This window comes from Telopea speciosissima, chromosome 5 (assembly GCF_018873765.1).
Source record: "Telopea speciosissima isolate NSW1024214 ecotype Mountain lineage chromosome 5, Tspe_v1, whole genome shotgun sequence".
Classification (NCBI taxonomy): Eukaryota; Viridiplantae; Streptophyta; class Magnoliopsida; order Proteales; family Proteaceae; genus Telopea; species Telopea speciosissima.
In genome coordinates, this window is record NC_057920.1 from 12510704 (window position 1) to 12535852 (window position 25149).

General features: G+C 39.9%; 1 protein-coding gene across 2 annotated transcripts; it reads left to right on the forward strand.

Moving 5' to 3' along the window:
- Window positions 1-24892, forward strand: LOC122662194 (protein LPA3). 2 transcript variants are annotated; one of them, XM_043857768.1, is made up of 12 exons: window positions 1-341; window positions 500-530; window positions 3312-3404; window positions 3479-3541; window positions 3716-3827; window positions 12511-12596; window positions 20952-21010; window positions 21132-21234; window positions 21307-21367; window positions 23242-23324; window positions 23420-23500; window positions 24588-24892. In XM_043857768.1, the coding sequence occupies exons 1-12, from the start codon at window positions 16-18 to the stop codon at window positions 24645-24647; spliced, it is 1158 nt and encodes a 385-aa protein (XP_043713703.1). In that variant the 5' UTR covers window positions 1-15; the 3' UTR covers window positions 24648-24892. The 2 variants fall into 2 exon arrangements, with proteins under 2 accessions (XP_043713703.1, XP_043713704.1); XM_043857769.1 differs by lacking the exons at window positions 3312-3404; window positions 3479-3541.
- The last annotated feature ends 257 nt before the right edge of the window (window positions 24893-25149 follow it).

A 25149-nucleotide genomic window follows, 5' to 3' on the forward strand; every position in this document is an offset into this window, starting at 1 on the left:
GTAGCAGTGTCTGAAATGGCCATGTCCATGGCCTTCGCATCATGGAACCCTCGCTCTACCTATTCTCCTTTCCCTCGGTTTTGTTCGTTTCAAGCTCCTCTTCCTCTCTCATCTTCTATTTTATCTGGTTCTCCGCCTATTAAGTTCTCTTCTTTCCGAGTTTACTCAAGGTTTCGCAGCAATGAGGTTCGAAGCAGCAACGGAGAAGCTCCAAGTGTCAATCCTACTGCCGGAGTTGCAGTTTACAAGCCCAAATCCTATGAAGTACTTGTCTCTGATGCTACCGACTCTCTCATTTATGCTCTCGAAGACGGGAAGACCCGTTTGGAGATTGATTTCCCGTAAGCCTTCCTATTCCCGATTGAAAATACACGGCATTAGTCCGTATCAATTTTGTTTTTCTGATTATCTGTCTCAACATTTAAATTTGAGTTGGTTTCCTTTTTATCTTTTGGCACTCACTTATTTTTTCTATGCTTGCTTTCGGTGGTGCCATCAGACCCTTGCCGAGCAACTTCTCTTCTTACAAGGTACTTCAATTTTCCCACGAATTTGTCTTTTTGGTTCTCTCTCTCACACACACCTCAAAAAAAGCTAGATTGAGTATTTTTAACTGTCTTATATGCAAATATTTGTAAAATCCTTTCACAACCTTCAATTAGCCACTCTCATAAGTTTGTTATACTTCTGGATTATTTGTTACTCATTTTCTGAGAGAATGGTGGGAATTGTCCCTAAAATTCAGATGTGGAATAAACGAGGGAAAAAACTCATTGGGTAATTCAAAGCACGTGGTGTATCTGGTCTTTCTGGTCTGAAAGTCCTGCAAAGGAAAACTGGAACTATGGAGATAAAGGATATTTTCAAAGAGGGGTGCGGGATGATGGTTATAGTGTGGGGAATATGGGTTTGAGGTTTAGAGAGGAAAGGTTGTTTGTATAGTTAAAAGAAGGCATAGTAGGTGATATATCTCTGCAGGTTATATAAATCAGTAAGAACTATTGGTTAAGTTGAGGCTTAGTAGGTTTTACTTGATCATATGACCAATACAGGCTGCAGAATATGAAAGTAGGGAGTGAGGATGGGGTATATTTAGCCCCAAGGTGTTTGGGTGGTCTGGTGCAAAATCTCCCAGCCAAGGTATTTGAAAACCCAGGTTTATTTGGATCGGATCAATTCCAGGGATGATCCCGCTTCTACCCCAAAATAGCTTGGTATTGCACCCCCCCCCCCCACACACACATACACACACACCCAAAGGAAAAAAAACCCAGGTTTGGGTTGGAACATGGGGTTTCTATGCTAGTTTAAAGATTGAATTAAGATTAAATTAATATTAAATTAGAGAAGAAGAATAGGCTTGTTGGAGAGGCAATGAGAAAACAGTGAAGTACAGAAGTGAAATGTAGAAATATTTGTTGTATGAGAAGAAAAATTCTATAGAATGTTAGCTTCTATTTAATAACTAATAATGACGTAGTGCTCCTTGTAAATACCAAGCTTCTATTGAAATCACCACCCACAAAAAATCTCCATCAGGAATGTATTTTTTAAGTTTACAATTGATGCAGAGTCATGGTTGAACCAGCTTGGCCAGTCTGGTCATCCAGAACAAGATGAATCAACAGGCCACCTGCAACTTCTGGAACTTTTCTTTGAGTTTAGTCGCTGTTTCATGTGACTACCACTTGGAATCAACAGGGCTTGGGGTTGAGAATCTGGTCCCAAAGTTGCAGAATCATCAAAGTTCTAACGGTGTTCTCTCCTTCATATTGCCACTGTCTTCCGTCTTCCTGTTTCAGCTGGAGGCAAAAGACAATCTCCTTCCCCATTCTAGATGTTATCTTTTAGAGCTTATTTTCCCTTTTGCCCTTCCCTTCTAACTTTAGTCCCTCTTATACTTATTTTTGTTTGGCTTTCAAGTTTGCCCTCAGTCAATAAATAATTAAATATAATCCCTTTTATATCCTCTTAACTATCACATGGCACCTTAAAATTTCTGATTATTTACCAGATTGCCAGTCCTCTTTGCAAACTTCAATTTATTTACATAATTTATTTAATACTTGGGTGGGCCCATAAGTGACCCACACAAGGTTGTTTGAACCCGGGATTGCACCAACAATGCTTAAATGTAAATTTGATTGATTTTGCTAACTTTCCCAACTTGGGCTCTTGGTCAAAACAGATTTTTTATTATAAGGGGAAACAAGTATTGAGTTCTACTGCTACATTGACATGAACTTTTTAAGAACTAAGACAATGAAGGTTCTGGGTCCATACATAAAAAAAACAAGTGGAAACTATGAAAATACAGAGGAATCCTGCATGATGTGGCATAACACTGGAGAAACTTCTTACAGAGCTTCTGCACATGATTGTAGGCTGCAGTGCTGTACTGGACACCCCAGGAGCTTCAGAAAAACTAGGCTTGTCCGATGTCAATTGGCATTAAAAGAAAAAGATCCTGCTCAATCTTCTCTTTCCTCTGTCTACTATTTAGAAGAGATGTTAAGTTTTTTCTCTCTTTTTCCATAGTTTAGGACTAGTAACTAGTATAGCTTTGAATAGAGGTGATTGAAGGAAAAGGATCCATGTAGCTGACCCATTTAGTTGGGATAAGGCTTGAGTTGAGTTGAGTTGAATTGTAGTATTTCCATTGTCATCCATCTCTTATCGTATCCTTATTATTTCTTTTCTTCTTCTCTGTCCACTCTAGTAAGTTCCTTTCCATCCATCGCCTTCCTAACCGATCAGAAAAGCTAGTCACAATTCTAGTTAAATCTAATCAACCAGCATTCTTTCCTCTGGTTTTCCATCTTAAGTGTGATCCCTTATCATATTTGACTCCCGATTCTTAAGCCTAAAGAAACCCTTTTAGCACCACCTTGGTTCATAGAAATCATACGTTTCTCTATGGAGTTTCAGGATAGCAGCTGTAGCCCCAAGTACAACCTCCTTTTGTTCGCCAAAATAAATCTTGCCTTCATCATTTGTTATTAGTTCCTGGGAGCTCCCAGTCATTAGGACTGCTCAGACCTATCCATTGGTCCTTGACAGAATCAGTTGCCAAACTAATGACCTGTGGTTCCTCAATATAATCAGCCATGGTTGGCTCCTTAGAGCTGCCAAATCTGTAAATATTCTTCTAAAAGGAGAAACCAGAGTCTGTGATTCCCATCTCCAAATGAATCCCCTCCAAGAAGGTTTTTTGGTGGGACATAGTGCATTGTCTTCTTAACATTTCCATAAGTTTATTCTTTGCTGGATGCCTTCTGTTGATAATCTATCAAATCCTGAATATGTTGAAGGGATCTTCAGATGAGTTCAATGATGCCAATATCCAATTAGCCTTAGCTGTTGTCAGGAAGCTCCAAGAAAAGAAAGGCACCAGATCTTGCATTGTAAGTTGGGATTCATATTGTCGTGAACTTTATATGTATACTACAGAAGATAAGAACTAACTCTTAAAATTCAGGTGTTTCCAGACAAGCCAGAAAAGCGCAGGGCTACTCAGCTCTTCCAAACAGCTTTCGACACAGTATGGTCATAATTCATACACATAATTTATTTTCTGTTTTGCTGATGTACTTGGGGGAGGCACATGTAGTTCAGACATTTGGTGAATGCAAGTCTGGTTTGCATCCAACCTCGCCACCCACTGCTTTAAATAGCCATCCTTATTTTTATGAAAATACCTTGCTCTTTTTTTCAGATTGATGGTGTAACCATAGGTTCCTTGGACGATATCCCCAGTGGGCCTGTTTCCTCATTCTTCAAATCTATCAGAAGCACCTTAGACTTTGATTTTGAAGACGATAATGAAGGTTGGTTCCTGCTAATTCAAATGCTGTAATGTTTTGGCCTTTTCATGATACTCAAATTTTGTGTCCTCTTGTGAAATATCCAACATAAATTGTTCTTGTATTTTTCATTAACTGGCCTTGCATCACTCATTTGTTTAAAAGGATTGAAATATCAATTCCAATTTTATTCATGTTAGCAAAATTTGGTCAAACCATATTGCTGCAAGTATTCTTCATTGGCCTCGTCAATTCATGAGTCGAGAGAATTTTCGTTGATATTCTCTTGGATCAACAGCTGAAGTATTTATCTTTTCATTCACTAGAGTAATTTCCTACCTACAGGAAGCAAAGCATGTGCTTAGGAACATCAAGGAGAAACAATTAGGTGCATATATATATGTAAAATTGTGGCGGTTTATGTTCCTCATTGCTGTACACTTTTATGAGCGTTCATAGTGTATGTGGTTCATTCAAAAGGGATCTTGATAGTCACATTTCAAGAATTTCCGGCTGTAATTTTGCTAAAATTCTTCTTTCTGTTATGATATCTGCATAGAATGTGTTCCTGTGGAGATTGTGTTGATTTACATTGATAGAACATTAGAGCAGGCAGATCTGTAGGCTCTGAAGGATTGAAGCTGTGAATAGATTTTTTTTCATCATGATATCATTCAATGATTTCATTAGAAGGGTGTTGAAAGCCATGCTTCTGAACCCACTCAGCTCCCTCATGATGCTTCATTAGAAAAATAGAATTTAAGGAGCCTATATGTATTGGGGTGTCCGTGCTATGGCAAGATTCATAGGACCCATTAATCGACACGAACTTAATCTGTTAAAACCATAATTTGGGATACTTTTGGTTTAAGCACAGTGGATGCTAAGCAAATAAGTTATTTTTGTGTTGAACTGTGGTACCCTAAATTGACACTTCTAATTAAGGGTGTAAATCGGCTCGGTTTCAGTTATTCAGTTCAGTTTCGGTTATTAGGTTCAAGAGGTTGCTGCTATGAACCGAAATGAGAACCAGCTCGGTTCTAAATCCTTGTACCTAAACTGAACCGATCGGTTTCGGTTCCAATTCGGTTTGTATTCAGTTCCTCTAGCTTGCTTTATATTACCGTTATATGGGTGTTGTGTTCGCCCTCAAAGTCCCCACCCACTCTGTTGTAATCTCCGTTATTCATGTCTTGTGTATTTAATGTCATGGGTCCCACCACATCACGATTCAGAATTTCCTTAAATCTTCTCTCTCTCTCTCTCTCCTACTTTGTGAAAATCCAATTCAAAAAGAGGAATCATGTACAAGCTTTGACAGTTAAGAATTTTAAAACTTGGGATTTTGGGAACTCTAATACTCTTTTTAACTTGTACAGTTATACTTCATTTATTTTTTTTTTAAAATTGTTCCTTAATAAAGTTCCATTTTACCAAGGAATTCTCATGGACTGGGTCGTGGTAGAAGTTTTGGACCCTTAGACGTTTTGATTTAACGAGAAATTTGAACGGCCCCAACATTTGATTTAATTAGGTGAGCTATTCGGTTTGGTTTCGGTTCTAACCGACAGTTTTTTTGAGGTGGATCCGAAACCGAACTGAACCGAATTTAATTTCACTATTCTAAAACCGAAATTGGACCGAATTTATTCGGTTCGGTTAATTCGGCTCGTTTCGGTTTGGTTTTGACACCCTTACTTCTAATTTATTATTTCCTGTATGTTTCCTTTTATTGGGATGTTTTCCCCTCCGTTTTATCATTTCATGTTTGTGATTTTGAGTTGGTGTCATGGTAACTCGAACGTGACACATTTATTTAACTCATCATGTTTGGATTAGGGGTTCCTTTTGCATGTCGTTTGCATCTGTATACAGGTTGGGTAATCATTTGTTACACTTGACTTTTAGCACGACATGACTCATCCTCCTCCCACCCCTAAAATTACTAGTAACAAAACAGAAAATTAAATCACTGAAAAGAAAATGAAAAAGAAAGTTTAGAATATTTATATGGGTTTTACTACTCCAACCTGATAATTTAGAGTAATTGAACTCGGGCAACTTCAGTAGAAGATGAATGAAGCTTTCAGAAGTAATCCTAAATTCCTAATACTATCTAAAGTTCTGAACTCTTTTGCAGATTATTTGGAATCAGAGGGATAAAGAGGATTCTTAAAAAAAAGGGACTCAAAAGCATCCTAAAAATATGTAGTCCATCAAAGATCTGTTCACGTACTCTAATCATGCCCAGATTATAAGATCTTGGTCATGTTGGTAAGTGATTGATTAGCTTTTCTATTGAGTCTGTGAAGTTTTAGTGTGGAAAACTTAGGTCAAATTGTGAAGGTCAAACAACAGCTCTTACCTTCCGATTACTTTTTTTGTTATGTCTTTCTTCTGGCAATGATTATAAGTTTAACAAGCCCCATCCAAAAAAAAAGGAGTAAAATATAGGGAAACAAATTGTTTGAAAGTATTCAAACCAAATAATAAATTCTTTAAATGTGTGGTGTAAGTGCAAGGAGGGCCAATCCTCTAGTTCTTTATGAGTTTTTATTTCAACACTGTAATGGCCCTAAAAATCTGCCATATGGCATATCAAATGGGACAGGTAAACCCATAGGTACCCTGCTCACATGTCAAGTTTCAGTCCAATCGGAGTTTTGCCAAGTGACAAAATAAAGCTTTGAAAATCAGGACCACTGGAGAGTGCATAGTGTTGGTTAGAGTACCATAGGCATGCACAGACATACACAGGATGCATAGCAGTAGACGGGAGGGTATTTGATTGAACTAGGCTCTAGAATTTAACACGTGACTAATCTGGACCTTGTACTCTCTATCCAACAGTCATAATTGCCACATCATCTGCCCAGGTAGCTCACAAGGGTGTGCCATCTAAGAATCCCTTCCAAAACAAGGCCAAGTAGAGGCAATTTTCCCTCTATATATATTGTTAACAAAATAGGAATTTTGTGAATGGCTTAAATGATCGATGAGATCAGTCAAGCTCTCTATTTATAATAATAATAATAAAAGAGATTACAAAGGGAAACACTGTTCATGACACTATTCACGATACTGTTCATGTGAACAGTGTCACGGCCCAAATTACAATCCTACTCTTGTTCAAGAGAACATAAATAAAAAACCAAAAATACCCTTATAATATCGGGTAACACATCTCAACACTCCCCCTCAAGTTGGGGCATAGATATCACACATGCCCAACTTGACTAGACTAGGATAAAACAACTTCCCACTCAACCCTTTGGTGAAGACATCAGCCAGTTGATCTTCTGACTTCACAAAAGGAATACAAATCTGCCCACTCTCTAACTTCTCCTTGATGAAGTGCTGCAATCTCCACATGTTTGGTACGGTCATGCTGTACGGATTGTGGGCAATGCTAATTCTTTGCTTTGTTGTCACGAAGACAACATCATTGGAAGATAAACAGAACCACGGATATCAAGGAGTAAACTCTGAAGCCACAGTAACTCACATATGCCCTGGGCCATAGCACGGAATTCAGCTTCAACACTAGATCTTGCCACAACATTTTGCTGTTTACTCCGCCATGTGACTAAATTTCCTCCAACAAAAGTACAATAGCCGGAGGTAGATTTCCTGTCAGGATTACCACCCCAGTCAGCATCTGTGTAAGCCTCAATGCGAAGATGGTCATGAGGAGACAAAAGGATCCCCTTTCCTGGAGCTGACTTCAAGTAATGGAGAATACGAAGAACAACAGCCATGTGAGTGGAATAAGGATCATGCATGAACTGGCTCACAAGACTCACAGCAATGGCAATATCTGGTCTAGTGTGGGAGAGATAAATCAGCTTGCCCACCAATCGTTGATATCTGCCCTTATCAACAGGTTCACCATCCTTCTCTTGCAGACGGGTAGTAGCTTCCAAGGGAGTGTCACAAGGATGACAACCAAGCAAACCAGTCTCTGATAGTAAATCTAGAACATACTTTCTCTGGGAGATAAAGATGCCTTTGGAGAACGGGCAACTTCAATCCCAAGAAAATATCTTAGCTGTCCTAGATCTTTTATGTCAAATTCCCATCCCAAGAAAGCTTTCACGTGAGAAACTTCAACTGTATCATTACCAGTCACAACTATGTCATCAACATAAACTATGAGAAGAGTGACCTTTTCTCCCCTTCGCTTGATGAACAGAGTGCGATCAGCATGACTTTGTTTGTATCCACAGGAGACTATGGCTTTATGAAACCTACCAAACCATGCCCGTGGAGATTGCTTCAACCCATAGAGTGCCCTTTTGAGCCTACAAACTTTCCCATAGGTCTTGTCAGAGGAAAAACCCGGAGGAACATCCATATAAACCTCCTCTTCCAACTCCCCATGAAGAAATGCATTTTTTACATCCAACTGCTGTAGGTCCCAGCCAAAGTTGACAGCACAAGACAGTAAGACTCGGACAGTGTTCAACTTCGCAACAGGGGCAAATGTCTCCTGGTAGTCGATCCCATAAGTCTGAGTGAAGCCTCTGGCCACAAGCCTGGCTTTATATCTATCCATTGTTCCATTTGGCTTCTGCTTGACAACAAATACGCATTTGCACCCAATTGGTTTCTTACCCGAAAGAAGAACAACTAGCTCCCATGTCTCATTTTTAAGTAAGGCCGTCATTTCTTCCATCATGGCTGCTTTCCACTTTGGATTTGCAATCGCCTCCTGCCATTTCTGAGGAATAGAAACAGAGGAAAGAGAAGAAACAAATGCACGATAGGAAGGAGATAAAGCATCATAGGAAACAACATTGGAGATGGGGTGTTGGGTGCATGACCTAACGCCTTTACGAACAGCGATAGGTAAGTCAAGGGAAGGATCCTTACCAGATGATGTAGTAGGGTCTGGATCTGGATCAAGTGCAAACGATTGTGGAGGTGGTATGGTGGTGGTGGTAGTCTCAACTTGTCCTGTGCTCTCCCGGGTATATACCTTATCAACAGGGATTTGACTGACTGGTCTACGCTCCCCCTGAATAGGAGCCACTATAGGAGCTGAAGTTACAAAGGGCTCCCCCTGAATAGAAGCCGGAAGAATAGCAGACACATCTTCAAAACCCTGATCCTGCTCCCCCTGAAGAGGTGTCTGGGAATAATATAACAAGGACTCATGGAAGACAATATCAATGGAGACAAAAGTACGACGAGAAGGTGAATGGTGACACTTGTATCCTTTTTGGGTCTCGCAGAATAGCCCAGAAAAATACACCGAATGCTCCGTGGATCAAATTTCCCATGAGGATGATGATTGCGGACATAGCAAACACAACCAAAAACTTTGGGGGGAACCACAAAGGAGGAGGAACCCTGGAGGCGATCAACGGGGGAACGACCATCAAGGACACGGGTAGGCACATGGTTGATGAGATAAGCAGCGGTAAGAATGGCATCACCCCAGTAGTGAGAAGGAACCTGCCGTGCAAGCATAATAGCCCGGGCTACCTCAAGGAGATGTCTATTTTTCCTTTCAGCAACCCCATTCTGGGCAGGTGTGTCAACACAGCTGGTCTGATGGACAATACCATGTGCAACCAAATAAAGTTGGAACTGACCCTCCATGTACTCTCTGCCATTATCACTGCGTAAAATGCGCAAGGTGGCATTGAATTGGGTTTGAATCATACGATGAAATAACTGAAAACAGCGGAAGACCTCACTTTTATGTCTCATCATGTACACCCAAGTGGCACGAGTATAACAATCAATAAACGAGACAAACCATCGATGACCAGAAAGGGAAGTACAACGGGCAGGGCCCCACACATCAGAATGAACCAAAGCAAAAGGAAACTCACTTCTTTTATTTAATGAAGAATAACTAAAACGAGTCTGTTTGGCCAAAACACAAGCCTCACATAAAAACTCATTCCTATTACAATGCTTAATCAAGCTCGGAAACAAAAGAGACAAAGCACTAAGGGATGGATGACCAAGTTGGCAGTGCCAGAGAAGAAGGTCAAGGGATGAGGTGGACTGTAAATGATGAGCTACAGAGGAAGCCGAATGCAAAGTAGAAGGCTGACCCGGGTCAAGTAAGTAGAGACCACCCTGCATCTTACCACCCCCAATCGTGCACCCCGTCTCCAGATCCTGTATGACACAATGAGAAGGGAAAAAAGTCAGTTTGCAGTTCAGATCTCTAGTTAGACTACTAATGGAGAGAAGGTTGGTAGAAAAAGACGGAACATGCAAAATAGATTTTAATGAAAGGGTAGGTGAGCAGCGTATGGAACCCTTCCCATTAATAGGAGAAAGGGAACCATTAGCTACTCGAACACTGTCTTTGCCAGAAGATGGAGAATAAAGATGAAATACATGGGAGGAGCCAGCCATGTGGTCAGCTGCACCGGAATCTATAATACAAGGGCTGGATACAATTGATGCACACAGACTCATCGATCGGAGTACCGAGGCAAAATTAGAACCAGGAGGGGCAGCAGGTGTAGATGCCGTAGTGGAGGCAGCGGAAGAGGCCTGTAGCATGCAACGGAAAGCTAGGAGCTCATCCTGAGTAAGCCCAATGTCAGATGAAGGGGCAACAGCAGCAACAGTAGTAGGAGGAGAATCAGCCATATGAGCCTTGGGCTTAAACTTCCCACGGGCTTTCTTTTCCTCAAAATCAGCAGGCTTCCCATGGAGCTTCCAGCATTGAGCCTTAGTATGATAGAGCCTGTTGCAGTGTTCACACTTGACAGGACCTTTAGGGACAGCAGTACCACCATTAGTAGTGGTAAGAGAAGGAGTACTGGAAGCAACTTGCAAAGCGGAGCGATCAACAGTAGAGGAATGCAGCATAGCAGCCCAACGAGATTCCTCATTATGAACCAAGGCAAAGGCCTGCTCTAGGGATGGAAAAGGGGACTGCCCAAGTACTTGCACCCGAATAGGATCAAACTCCATATTTAGTCCAGCCAAAAAATCATAGACACGTATTTTGTCAACGTGTTTGCGATAGGCAGCTAGATCAATAGCAGTAGAAGGTTGATAGTCGGAGTAATGATCCAATTGCTGCCACATGTTCTTGAGGGCAGTATAGTATTTGGAGACAGAGAGCTCCTTTTGGGTAGTGGCATTAGCCTTCTTTCTAATCTCATTGACCTGTGCATCATTCCCCGTGCGACCATAAGTCTCTTTGGCACCATTCCAGATAGTATGGGCAGTGTCCAGTAGAAGAAAATTGTCTTGAGATATCCCCTTGCATAGAATGGATCAAGTAGGACATCACCATCGCATCATTCGATAACCACTTGTTGAGCTGAGAACCTTCTTCCACTGGTTTAGTTGTTGTCCCAAGAAGATGGCCAGTGAGGCCACGTCCAGCAACTGTCAAATAGGTAGACCGAGACCACTTCAGGTAGTTAGAGCCATCAAGTTTGATTGCGGTAGCAAGGGGAAGAAAATCAGTCCGGGGCTGGCCATCAATGCCAGAAGAGGCTGAAGAAGAATCTGAACCAGTCATTGCAGCAGGTAACCAATCTTCAATGAAGCAGCAAACAGCTATAAAATATCCAAAAAAATTCTGGAATCGACCCCCAATAGAAAAGGGCTGTATTGGAGCAAAAAATCTCAGATATGTAGGCTGGGAATGATGTCGAATGAAGGCAACAAGGGTGCCAATCAGATGCAGCAGGAACCAGCAGCCCAACCCCAAGATCGATTAATGTCAGGGTTTTGAAAAAAACCCTGAGAAGAGAGATCGATAAGGGGCTAGGGTCTTCAACCAATCTGATGAAGTGAATAGGGGCTGAGAACAATATCAAATAAAGATCCCACAATAGAAGATGCAACCGAAACAGATGTAGAGGCCTGATCTCCAAAAAAAATCGGAATCTTCTAATCGCAGACAGTGCTTCAGCTCCACTCGATCCAAAAAAGAGGCATAAAAAAGGAGGTATATTGGGGCAGCAGCTAGATCATTACGATCACCTCAGTAGTGCTGCCCTAATGGGAGAAGAAGAACCAAAAGAAAGGAAGAAAGAAGAAGGGAAGAAGCTTGATGGAGGGAAGGAGAAAAAAATCGAAGGGAGGGAGGTGGGTTTTGAAAACCTAGATCAGAGTGTATTTGGCTCTGGTGCCATGTTAACAAAACAGGAATTTCGTGAATGGCTTGAATGATCGATGAGATCAGTCAAGCTCTCTAGATATAATAATAATAATAAAAGAAATTACAAAGGGAAACACTGTTCACGGCACTGTTCACGTGAACAGTGTCACAGCCCAAATTACAATCCTACCCTTGTTCAAAAGAACATAAATAAAGCATAAATCAAAAATAAAAAATACCCTTATAATATCGGGTAACACATCTCAACATATATCTTTGTTTAAACTAGCTGTACAGAAATCATTTCCCCTATAAAAAGGAATATTTCACCTGCAATGGTTCTATTGATTCATATTGGTAGGGGAAAAAATGTCACTATGAATCAGCTCCTCCGGGTCTGAACTCCTTTAAGGTAATCATTTTGCAACCTTTTACATCAGAATGAGGAAGAGGGACCTTTCATGTAAAGCAACTTGCTCCTGTCTTGCTAATATACATATTAATGTTCTTTGGATGTTTGAACAAGCGTGCATCTGATAATCTGATAGGCTTTGCAACTTATGAGAGTATGATAAAAATGTACCTCTTGACATTCTATGGAATTTCATGGGAATGCAGGTCGCTGGGAGTCTGACAAACCACCATCATTGTTCATCTTTATTAATTGTAGCACACGTGAACTTTCTGTGATAGAGAAGTATGTGGTATGGTGTCTGCTCTAAAATACTCTATTATCCTTGTTTAATGCTTTGATATTGTTATGAGATCTCGACATGTCAACTTGTGTGTTATCTTTTAAGGAACATATTTAATCCTACTTTGAACTCTGTTACTTGTGTATATGTTACTTCAGTTGACAAATCTAAATGGCATAGATACCCTTTGTGACACATATAGAGTCCAATGCGTCACTAATCTGATTTAGTGTGCCAGAGTTGGATTTCTTTCCTTGTTATGGAAAAGATGCAACATTTAGTTATGAGAAAAGATTTGATTGCTTTTGATTCAACAGAAGATACTAACCTAGATAGAGTTAAATTGCAGAACAGAATACGTGAAGCAAACCCTGAGTAGCTTGAATAAGAGTTTGTTTATTTAACTTAGTGGGAATATTTTTTTAACCTTTGCATGAGATCTAATGGAGTGCATCGATTGTTACATTTTGTACCTAATTCAGATTTTGGACAATTTTGTTGGCAATGGGTACTAAGACTCCCTGAGAACTCTCTCTCTCTCTCTCTCCCTCTCCCTCCCCTCCCCCTCTTTCCACCCCCCTGAATGATGCAGTGAGAAGACTAATGCAGGGGGTTAGGCTGCAAGAGAACAACACTAACACTGCTACAGAAAGTCAGGATCACAGTGAACTAACACACAGAACATAAGGGCAGAATATAACAGAATCAGTAACTTAATATCCAGCAATATGATGGGGCTGGAAATCAAGTTGAGTAGGGTTTATGTCCTGCTGAATAAGATGCTGCAAAGATGAGAATAATCCAATGGGCAATCTGTAGAAAACCCACAAACCAGAATTAGAAAGTATAAAAGCAACAAAATAGAAAGAAAGAGAGAATTAGTATTTCTGCAGATCGACTGATCAGAGGGTTCTCAAGTCCTGGTCAAGTGGAGGGTCTTTAGAGGGGATTGAAACCTCAAGATCTGAACCCAATCCAAGGTCTGAATAGGCCAAATTTTGGTCAAACTCTGAGTCCAGAATAAGGAGCTTGTTGAGATCGAAGGCTGGAAAAGTTGACGAAAACTCTGCAATAACAATGGAAATGAACATTGATGCACAGGACTCTAGGGACAAGGGACAGAGGTCAGATACATGCGTGCTCCTTAAACAGAACCAACAGATCAAGGAAATTCAGACCTTCAGGTAATTGTTATTACAATATAGCAGTAAATGTAGGACGCCAATACCAATGGAAGAAAATTAAGACTTGAGGAAGACTGGTTGGAAGACTGAATCGATTTACCTGGTTGGAAGACTGACTGACAGAATAACAATGGAAAAAAATAACAGAAAGATGGAAGAAGAAGAAGGGATAAAGAATAGGGATACAGTCTCTCACCATAACTGTCTCAGACAGCAACTGACTCTCTCAGCCGTGGTTACAAAACCAACTCTTTCTTTTCCAAAATCCACAATCGTTGGGGAGGTTCCCCTTTACTTGTATTTATATATTAACTCAAATACAAAGAAAATTCTCCATTCATGAATGGAGATCCTAGCTACAATAAGTCTCAAAATAGAAACCAATTCTAACAAACTCCTAATCTCTTGTTACAACCAAATTGGAAACTAACTGATGCAGATTCATCATCAAATAGGGCTTGTTTCATTGGGAATAAGTGTAGGGTTGGGATATATATATGTTGGGCCTTTGTTCCCAAGGGTTTTCTATGTATTAGGCCACTTTAGTGGGCCTGAAATAGGGGTATATAGGTTGCATACGGGATTAGCCCAATACTTAGTTTTTATTTTGTGTTTTTAATTGAACCGGTTTAAATTGGTTGCATCCAATTGGTTCAATTGGTTTAATTTAAGTGAAGTGATCCTATTGGCTAAGAGGTTCTTATATCCTATTGGCTATCAGGGAATCTTCTTTATTTTAAGTAGTTTAAGTTGTTTTAAGTCATTAGGACTCTATTTTGAGTCTATTTGAGTTTCCTAGTTAGTTTAAGTTGCCTAATAGGTTAGGGATAAGGTTAGGCCATTCCTTTTTAGTGTCTAAGTCTATTTTTGAGTCTTCTATATAAGTTTGTAAGGGAGGCCAGCATTGAACACGAATTTGATTAATGAAAAAGCTTTTGTTTGCTGCCATAGCTGCTGCTCTGCTCTGTTGAGTGAACCTTGTGAGTAATATCAAGGCTACCTTGTGGGTAATATCAAGGTGAAGGGATTGGTGGACTCCGATCGACTCCTTGCATCTTGTAGATCGGGAGGTCCTTCTTCTAGTTCTTCAAAGCTGCTACCATTGAAGATTTAATCTTTCAAGTAAGTAGTTTATTAATTCAGCATTTAACCTTCTTCTTCTAATCCTCTGACCTAAGCTCCATCTACTCTTATTATCATCCCTTCCATTAATCCATAGATCCATTAGAACCCTAAAACCCTAAATCCAATTCTGCCCTAAATTGCAGAATTTTGTAACTCATCCAAATCCTAACTTCTTTATACCAAAATAACCCCCTAGACCTGCCCATTAATACCCTATAAATCTCTTTCCTAAAATCTGCCCCTAAACCCTAGGTCTTACAAACAGTCCATTTTCATAAGGCATCCTACCCAAAACCCTAGAATTCCAACCTCAACCAAATTTGATCCAACTTATACCATTAGACTCATAAAATTCTGCACATCATTACCAAATAAAACCCTAAGTCGAAACCCTAACCATAACCCTAATTCTGCCCTAATTAGCCTAAGCTGTCCCAATCGCCGGCCAGCCTTGTTAAGAGATCCTATTACCCTGGTTCCTAGTGGGATTACTCCTACCTAGGACTACATTACTAACTAACTTCTTAGTAATAGAAACAAGATAAAACTAAAAATAGAAACAAAGATAAGAAAGATCTTCTAAGAATCCCATGCAAGGCAACAACTGTCTTTCTGAGTTATCTCCCATGGACCATCTAATAAATATTTACCCAACTCTTCTCCGCGCAAGCTGTCCCTGGGGCCCACCATAACTGTAAAAAACCTCCTCCAAATATTTCTGTTCGATGGCTATCTTTGGACAGAAACTTGGGCTGAACCTTTGCTTAATTATGGCCAACATATGGGCCTAAATACAGGCCTGGACTCCACTTAAATTGATGGCCAGACTAGGCCTTGGTTTGGGCTGCCTATAACCAAACTCAGGTGGAACATTAAGGGATCTGTTTGACTAGTCTTACACTGCATCAAAGACACTTTGGGTATTGTTTGCTACCGTTTCACCTAAAAGCTTGAACTGTTAGGGAAGGGCAGCATCAATGTATACATCAACACTCCCCCGCACGTGCAGGCCAAGATCCCATGGTCCTTGCACGTGGAGCTCATGCGGCACCAAGGGAGAAGAAATGTCAGGAAAACTCTTTTGATGCACTTCCCAGGAATCGAACACTAGACCTCCCTCCTCTGATACCATGTTCGTCCAAAGACAAATGCTGGAAGCTACATGGGCGTCCTCCAAATTCTCGCGGTTGTGGGTAGGGTCAACCCAACAGTGTTGCTGCCCATCATTCCACATCCGATGATGCTCCTACAAATTCATCTCTTTCTTCGGAGGAGATACTCACCCTGCATCGTTTGAGGTCCAAGCTAGACTCTTCCTCTTCATCAACGCCATCTGCCAGTGTTGTGTCTGCCACATCCCTACCAGTTCCTTTGGACTCATCTCCTGCTCCCTCAAGTATTTCTTTCGGTGGCCATTGTGCCTCAGTCGTATTTGTTCCTTGGATAATCGACTCAGGTGCCACCGATCATATGACTGGGTCTTCTAATCAATTTTTTAAAAATTTCTCATTGTCAAGTAGCAATAAAGTCCGTGTTGCTGATGGTTCCCTCTCCTTTGTTTCAGGAAAGGGGTCCATCAAATGCTCTCCATTGTTATCCCTCTCATCTGTTTTCCATGTCCCTAAATTTTCTACTAATCTTTTGCCTAGTAGTAGCCTCACATGGGTTCTAAATAGCAAAGTAATGTTTTTTCCCTCACTGTCTTTTTCAGAACTTGGAAACGAGACAAACAATTGGTAGTGGTAAGATGGTTGGCGGTCTATACTTGCTTGAGAGCTCTCCATCAGCTTTGACTACTGTAGCATCTCTACGTGGTTCGTCTACTTTTTCTTTATCGGAGTTACACAGATGGCATCGTCGTTGGGGTCACTTGCCTCTAGACACTTTATCTAAGCTTTTTCCAGATTTAGTTAAGCAATGTAATCCAAACAGTTTCTTTTGTGATGCTTGCATTTTTGCAAAGCAAACTAGATCTATCTATCCTATTTGTGATAATAGAAGTTTGAATTCCTTTTGGTGTGATGCATTCTGATGTGTGGGGCCTTGCCCGGTGTATGTCCATTTCTGGTTACCGGTGGTTTGTTACCTCCATTGATTGTTTTAGCCGCACCACGTGGATTTATCTTTTACGACAGAAGAGCGATGTGTTCCCATGTTTTCACTTATTCCATAAGATGGTTCAGACTAAATTTAACACCAAGATCAAGATTCTTTGCACTGATAATGGCAAAATAGTATATTGATGGTGTTTTCTAGTTATATTTGTTTGATCGTGGGATTCTTCACCGGACTAGTTGTGTTGACACCCCTACACAGAATGGTGTCACTGAACACAAGAATCGCCATCTCTTGGAAGTGGCTCGTTCACTTATGTTCGTCGTGACCGTTCCTTTCCAGTATTGGAGTGATATAGTTCTCTTGACGCCTATCTTATCAACCAGATGCCATCCCATATGTTGGCGTCCTGCTGCCCTCTTGAGGTACTCCTGGGCTCCTCCTCCTTTGTTGTGCCACCTAGAGTGTTTGGTTGTGTGGTCTTCGCTCGCAATCACCATGTGCGTGGCAAGTTCGATCCCAGGGGACTCCAATGTATTTTCCTCGGCTATTCTGCCAATCAAAAGGGATATAATTGCTATCCACCCACCTTCATGGAAGTTGTTTATCACCATGGATGTAGTTTTTCATTAATCTGCATCATATTATCCATCTATTGTACCTCTTTAGGGGGAGTCTTCTCTAAGGGAAGAGGTGCCCTTAATTGCTCCTCTAGATATACCTATGGTGGAAGATACTTCACTTGAACTTGAAGAGGGTATGACAGGGCAGGAGCAGGGACAGCCCACGATTCAGGGGAGCAACTTGAAAAGAGTATGATAGGACAAGAACAGACACAGCCCACGGTCTAGGGGGTCTGCCCATTGTTTCTCCTTTGAAGGTTTTTGTCCACAATCGAAGTAAGAAGCAAGATGACAAGACCACCACCATTCCACCTAGCCAACCAGCTTTACTGGATTCAAGTCCTTCAAAAGATCCCACTCTATCCGGTGAGTCCCGCTAGTGATCCTAGTCTTAACTTATCAATTGCTGTCTGTAAACCCTGTAGAACTTGCACTCAGCATCCCATTTCTAATGTGGTTTCATATGATTCTCTTTCTCCCTCCTTTTATACATTTGTCTCTTCGCTGTCCTTTGTTTCCATTCCTAACACCTGGTAGGAAGCATTGGCTAATTCAAGGTGGAAAGAAGCAATGAATGAAGAGATGAGGACTCTTGGGAAGAATGACACGTGGGACTTGGTACATCGTCCTCTAGGAAAGAAACCTGTAGGTTGTAAGTGGGTTTTTGCAGTTAAGCAAAAAGCAGATGGAACAATAGCAAATATAAAGCAAGGTTGGTTGCTAGAGGATTTCCTCAAACATATGAGATTGACTATCAGGAAACCGTTGCACCTATATCCAAAATGAATATTGTTCGAGTTATCCTCTCATGTGCAGTCAACCTAGGATGAGATCTTCAGCAATTGGATGTCAGGAATGCATTTCTCCATAGTGAACTTGAAGAGGAGGTGTATATAGATATCCCTCTTGGATTTGCGTTCTACAAAACCCATGGGAATGTTTGTAAGTTAAAAAGAGCTTTGTATGGTTTGAAGCAGTCTCCCAGGGCATGGTTTGGACGTTTTCATAAAGCCATGGTGTCTATTGGCTATAAGTAATGCAGATCATACCTGGGAACAGAGTTTGAGATCAAAGACTTAGGTAAGTTGAGATATTTCCTTGGCATGGAAGTTGCACATTCAGTTCAAGGTATCTTCTTCTCTCAACAGAGTATACTCTTGACCTCTTGTCAGATACAGGAATGTTGGGTTGTAAGCTAGCAGATACACCTTTAGAGCCTAATTCCCATCTCAAGGACAAGGATGGTGAACCAATCGACAAAGGCAGCTAACAGAGGTTGGTTGGAAGACTAATATATGTATCCCACACTAGATCAGAAATAGCTTTTGCTGTTAGTGTGGTGAGTCACTACATGCATGATCCTCACTCATCACACCTGGAGGCAGTATATAGAATTTTGAGATACTTGAAATCTGCTCTTGGGAAAGGTGTTTTCTTCTCTTCTCACAATCAGTTGCGTATTTAGGCCTTCACTGATGCAGATTGGGCCAGCTGTCCAGATGATAGAAGATCTATCTTTGAGTATTGCATTTTTGTTGGTAGCAACCTTATTACTTGGCGGAGCAAGAAACAAGCTGTAGTTGCTCGGTCTAGTGCAAAAGCTGAATTTCGGGCTATGGCTCGTGGCATATGTGAACTACTTTGGCTTCAAGGTCTACTTCAAGATCTATGTGTCCTAGTTGAGCTGCCTATGCGCCTATATTGTGATAGATTCTTTGCATGTCACAAGGTTAACCATAGGCCAACGTCCTAGTCAGTAAATCAACATTGCACATAATCCAGCCCAACACGATCAAACAAAGCATGTTGAGATTGATTGTCACTTTATCAAGGAGAAGCTGAAATAAAGAGTTATTTGTGTTCCATTTGTTCAGTTAAATGCACAGTTAGCTGATGTCTTTACTAAGGGACTCAGTGTTAAGAGTTTTATCCCTATTGTTAGAAAGTTGGGCATACTTGATATCTATGCACCAATTTGAGGGGGAGTGTTGTAATGTGTACAAAAGTATAATTGTCTATTAGGGTTTATTAGTGTTGCCCTAGGGGCATTATTGTACTTGTACCTCACTACCTCATATCATTCAATTATAAATAAAGCTGGGCTGGTGTCTCATTGACACAAAGCTCAATTCCCCAAAAACATCAGGTATTACTGTATTATCCACCAGTATTTAGTCATTCTTTATGGTCTGTTTTTTCATTGTCTTGAAACCTGGCATATCCACTAGCCCATAAAGGCCCGTGTTTGCATGTCACAAGGTTAACCATAGGCCAACTTCCTAGTCAAAAATCTTGGTTTTGAGGGTATTAATTGGTGGGTGTTTTAATATATAGGAAATGAAGTAATTAAAACATGGAAGTCGTAGCTCAGCACTGTAACTGGTAAAAAATATGTTGAGTTTCGAATTAGGTGTCCAAACCTTCACAGTATCATTGATTTCTTGAAAGTCCAGCCTACTGCGTTTAACAGGTAGTTGAGTAGTCAATGGTTTGAAGGGATTGGATCACAATGTTGCGCCACCTGTTTTGGGAGCTGGGATTACAGATTACCCAGTTGGACCAGTGGACATGGCCAGGTGTCAGAAAACAGCTTATTTACAGCATAAATTGACTGGAAACATTCAAAATGGTTTTTATTTCTTGTCCAAAATAATCCATGTTAATGTTAAACGAAACTATCTGTGGGTCCTATGATCCATGTCAACCGTAAATTAAAATATGATCCATATTAACTGTAATAAAATATCCATTTTAACAGCACATAAAACTATCCATGTTTACATAAACAAAACTTACCGGGTTTTGATCCTTGCACATTTGCGTGTTGCATTTTTTGTTTGTGCAAGTATTCAAATAATAGAATCTCTGTGTATCTGTCTGTGTGTTTTCATTCTTCATATCAATTTGAAGAAGTCTCATTTCCCTGGTCACAAAATTGTAATTCCATTTAAATCTAGTATAAAGAATATATATATTTTCCAATGATCAACAAGAATGGGAGAAGAGGCCCTGTACTTATCTTTGTCTAAAGCCTTGATTTATATTTGGCTGTGAAAGATTTTCATTTCATTTGCAGTATGAAAAGAAGTTAGAATTTTAGTGTTGTTTGTATCAGCAATATGACAACTTTCTAAGTAACCCAAGTTAATCGGTTGACATTTTGAATCTCTAAATTCTCCCCTGAGTCATAACATAGATCAATAGTGGTAAGAGGATTAATGTCGAGAGGTTGGAACATAATGATCCTCTCTGTGATGGGAGCATGTATTGTACATGCATCAACTCTATGACCATGTAGTTCCTGTACTGGGGGTGTTTCCTGTCCCGTATATTCTGTGTTTGCATTACAAAATCTTACTTTACCTGTCATGTTGCAGGATGAATTTGTTAAATCTACCCCTGCCCTTCTTTTCAATCTTGAACTTGACACGTTGCGGTATGATTACATTACATGTTTGCAGTCATCAGATCGGTTTTTGACCTGTTCCTTTTCTCTTTTTAGTTTTTTGTCAATAAAGTTGACCCCTTTGTGAAATATTTGTTAATTTACTTTGCAGCGCTGACTTGGGTCTTTTGGGGTTTCCTACCAAGGATTTGCATTACCGGTTTCTTTCTCAGTTCATTCCTGTGTTCTACATTCGAATTAGAGAGTACTCAAAGGTATTTTTGTTAACTTTGACTCTGTTATTTCTGCTAGCTTTGAATAATCACTTTGTTTCTTTAATACTGAAGACAATTGCAGTTGCACCTTATATCGTAAATTACAGTGGTGCGTTGTTTCGCCAATACCCTGGTAAGACATGGAATACTTAATGCGGAACCTCTTAGAATTATGATATTGAATTTACATGCCTTCTTTTATTGCAGTAGTTTCATATGGGAATCTAGTCATAAAATTTTTTGAGATGACTATCTTCTCAAAAAATGAAGACTGCAGAGTAAACTGATGAGAGCACGGAAATCAAATTAGCCTAGACAAACTTCTAAAACACATACAATTCCATTAATGGTTGACATTGTCCTTCTTATTTATAATTCTCTGTATTTTAGGCATTTATATTGCTTGCCAACTTTCTTCACTAAATTCATTGGCTTATTATGTTTATGCTACTGAATGCATACAAGGATATATGTATATTACAAATTGAATGGAAAGTTTTGCCCTTCGAGAAAAGTTCAAGGTGTTAGACCTGGACACTCAAATTTATGGTTTTACTATTTGTGATCACTGCCATTATCATGGCTATGTTGCACACGTACTGATTCCAATCACTAGATGATTTTGGAATTTCTCACACTCTAAACCTCATTTATGTCCATTCTTTTTTCCCTAGTATCCCCATCTACTCATGAGCTCTAAAATTCATAGGTTTCATTGGTGCCTTGATCAATTAAAGGATGACATTCCCTTTAACAAGTTGGATATAATAGAAGATTCACCCAAGTGATTGGTTATTTTCCAATAGGATTTCATCATTGGATTCTTTCATGTACCTTTTAGAATATGAATTTCTAATCTCTTTTAATGCAATCTCTTATAAATCACAAAACCTCAGTAATGATCAATGTTTCAATTATTTTATCTCGAAAAGATTGTCTGGTTGGCCCACCTTATCTGGCTGGTCCAAAATATGTGCAAGATGGCATATCGGATGGGGTCCAAATTTTGGGACAGATAGACCTCAAGTGCCGATGCTCGCATATCAACTTTTAGGCCAAACGGAATTGACCAAGTGGAAAAATGAATCTTTGAAATCCAGGACTACACAGAGAGCGGGCATGGAAATACATGGGGGTGGAATATGATTAAATTCAATTCTGAAATTTGACACATGGCCAATCCAAACCATTTCCTATCTTTCCAGAGGTTGGAATTGTCACATTATCCTCCCATACGGCACAAGTAGGTGGATCGGCAAGAGAGACCTCTCTTGGCAGGACCGTGTTTTGGTATTTTTCTGTTATTTTAGAAGGCTTTTCTTTTTATTGCAAAAGCTTATTTATTTTTTGAAAAAGTTTTCAATGCATGCCTACATGGAACTCACTATTTGCAGGTGTCATACTAAATAGGCTTCAGGGGTTAGGAAGTGAGCTGTGAGATTGGTGTCTAGAGAAACCATGGTCAGTGTTCTTATAGGAATTCAAAGTATTGGTTGACTTTAGTGTTGAAAGAACAGGTCACACAGCCCTCTTAAGTGATTCTTTTCTTGTTTGGGAAGTTTGTGATTGTGAAAGTATTTTTTAATATGACCAGGATACCCTGGGTTTCCAACACCCTAGGGGAGTGTGGACTAAACATGATGCAGGCCAGATTGAGTTGCTTTGATTTTTGAGTGTTATATCCCACCCTAAGTTTAGTGCTATTTTATTATTAGCTTAAGTTGCAGAATCAAGACTTTGCAGCCTCCTCATTTGAGGGAAATACGCACCTTAATATTGCAGATCAGAGAACATTAATTATCTATAATCTCAAGTTTTCTGTGTGAAAAGAGTTTTAAGTTTTAATGTATAGAATGGGTTTTATTCAAATTCTTTAAATGTTATAAAGAAATGTAAAAACATTAAAGTCCTGACATTGTTTATCAATTTGCTTATAAGTAGATTTTGAATTCAACCCTCATCTCTATGTCCACTACTTTAACCATGTTCCGCACGATACTGGTGCAGCGCCTTGGCAGGTGATGCTTAAACAAGCTGATGGTTCTTATGCTTGCATTGCTGAGAGTGCTGCTCGCTTCACTTTGGGTGAAGTAAACGGTTTTCTAACCCAACTAATTGTATTCCTCATACTTAAATCTTTTGGGTTTATATTTCTATTGATTATGTGACACCCTTTTGCTTTTAGACAAAGGAAGAACTGTTGAGGGTTCTTGGTCTACAAGAAGAACAGGGAAGTTCACTGGAATTTCTTCGAAGAGGCTATAAGGTTTCTCCTTCATATCTGAGTGGCTAATATAATTTCTTAATTATGCATTTTACTCTGATTTTGTCTTTTATGGGGCCTAGCGGTTGATACTATAAGGTGTTGTGCACTAAGATCTGTAATGTTTACCATAACCTAATGAACTGATTTCCCTCCTACTTCTTCTAGTTCTGTTCATCTTTCTACTCAGGTGCGATTTTTCCTCTGTCGTCTCTTCTACTATTATCCCTCCTTCCTACTTTTGGCTATTATTTATACTAATCTGCAGTTCCCTTATTTTCTTCAAGTTTCATGTTGCTATTGACTAGAACAGCAGTTGTTGAATTGAATCTTGTTCTTAACGTGCCCTATTCTGATTTCGATTTTCTCCTATGTTTGCTAGTTTCTCATATCAAGTTTTTTTTTTAAATGAACATTTGATATGTTTTTTTGGTTAGTTGTCCATTTTCTCTTCAATCTGGTTTTAGTCCTTAGTCCTTGCGATTCTGTCTCAAGCTGATCTCCCACTGGATCTCACTGGTTTGGCTTAGCACTGCATTATAACCAGCCTGCCTTCCTCTTTATATTATGCATCATTTTCTATGATCTTTGTGCCTTTGCTGTGGAAGCATATCGGTACCCATTTTAGAAGCATCTTTATAGGGCAAATCCAAATTTCATATGGTTTACTTAGCTGTCAGTTGCTGACAAATTAAGGGGCTAATCCACTTGCAGTTGGTTTCATCATGGAGGATATACTAAGTGAACCAACTAGAGTGATTTCAACCATTTGGTACTCTTTTAGATTGACATTGTTTCTTCTGACAACTTTATTGGATTACAAAAATAGGCGCATGTACACCACGTGGAGGCTATTCTGTTGGCAGGCATACTGGCATACAAGATTTAGTGTTTACATGCATCACAGATAAATGGAATTTCTGTGTGAGAGTTAGTGACACCTAATGTGATAGTTTCTTGCCTTCTTTGAAAACACTTTCCACTCCTATGATGTATTCTACTGCCCCCTCCCCCTTCAGATCATCTTGTATAAGAAGGAAAATATACTGTCTCGAGGATGTATCTGACTTTCCCTTTATCTGGTATTCAGAGCGCGACGTGGTGGGAGGAAAATGTCGAATTGGAGTTATCGTCTGCATGGCGTAATTGAGCAGCAGCAACAAGCTGAACTACTTAAACAAAGAGGGGCCTACAGTGTCATGAAGAGTGTCATGGGCTGTATGCTGTAGAGTTTCAAAGATCAGAGGTCGATGAAGGCAGCAATTCCAGGTGGACCCTCTGTACAGGTGGCATCCATGCCATGTATCATACGTGGTGTCGATTTGTATTAATATTTTCCCTCCATGGACTGAGGCTGCTACAATCATTTGTTTTCTTCTGTACACCCTCTCACAAGAGAAAATTAAGAAAAAGAAAAAAGATAAAACAGAATGTTGGGTGTATTGTTCTGCATTATAAATGTATTCTGTCTGATTCATATATTTGTATGTAAACCATTGATATTAATGCCACAATTTCAGTCATTTTTTTAGGGTAGCAACACTCTGCAGGTCCCTTTGTGTTTTCAAAATGGATGCATGCATAAAATAAGCATGTCCCTATAATTACTAATGCAGCTATCAAAGGGAGATAGCGTTAGTAAAAAATTAATG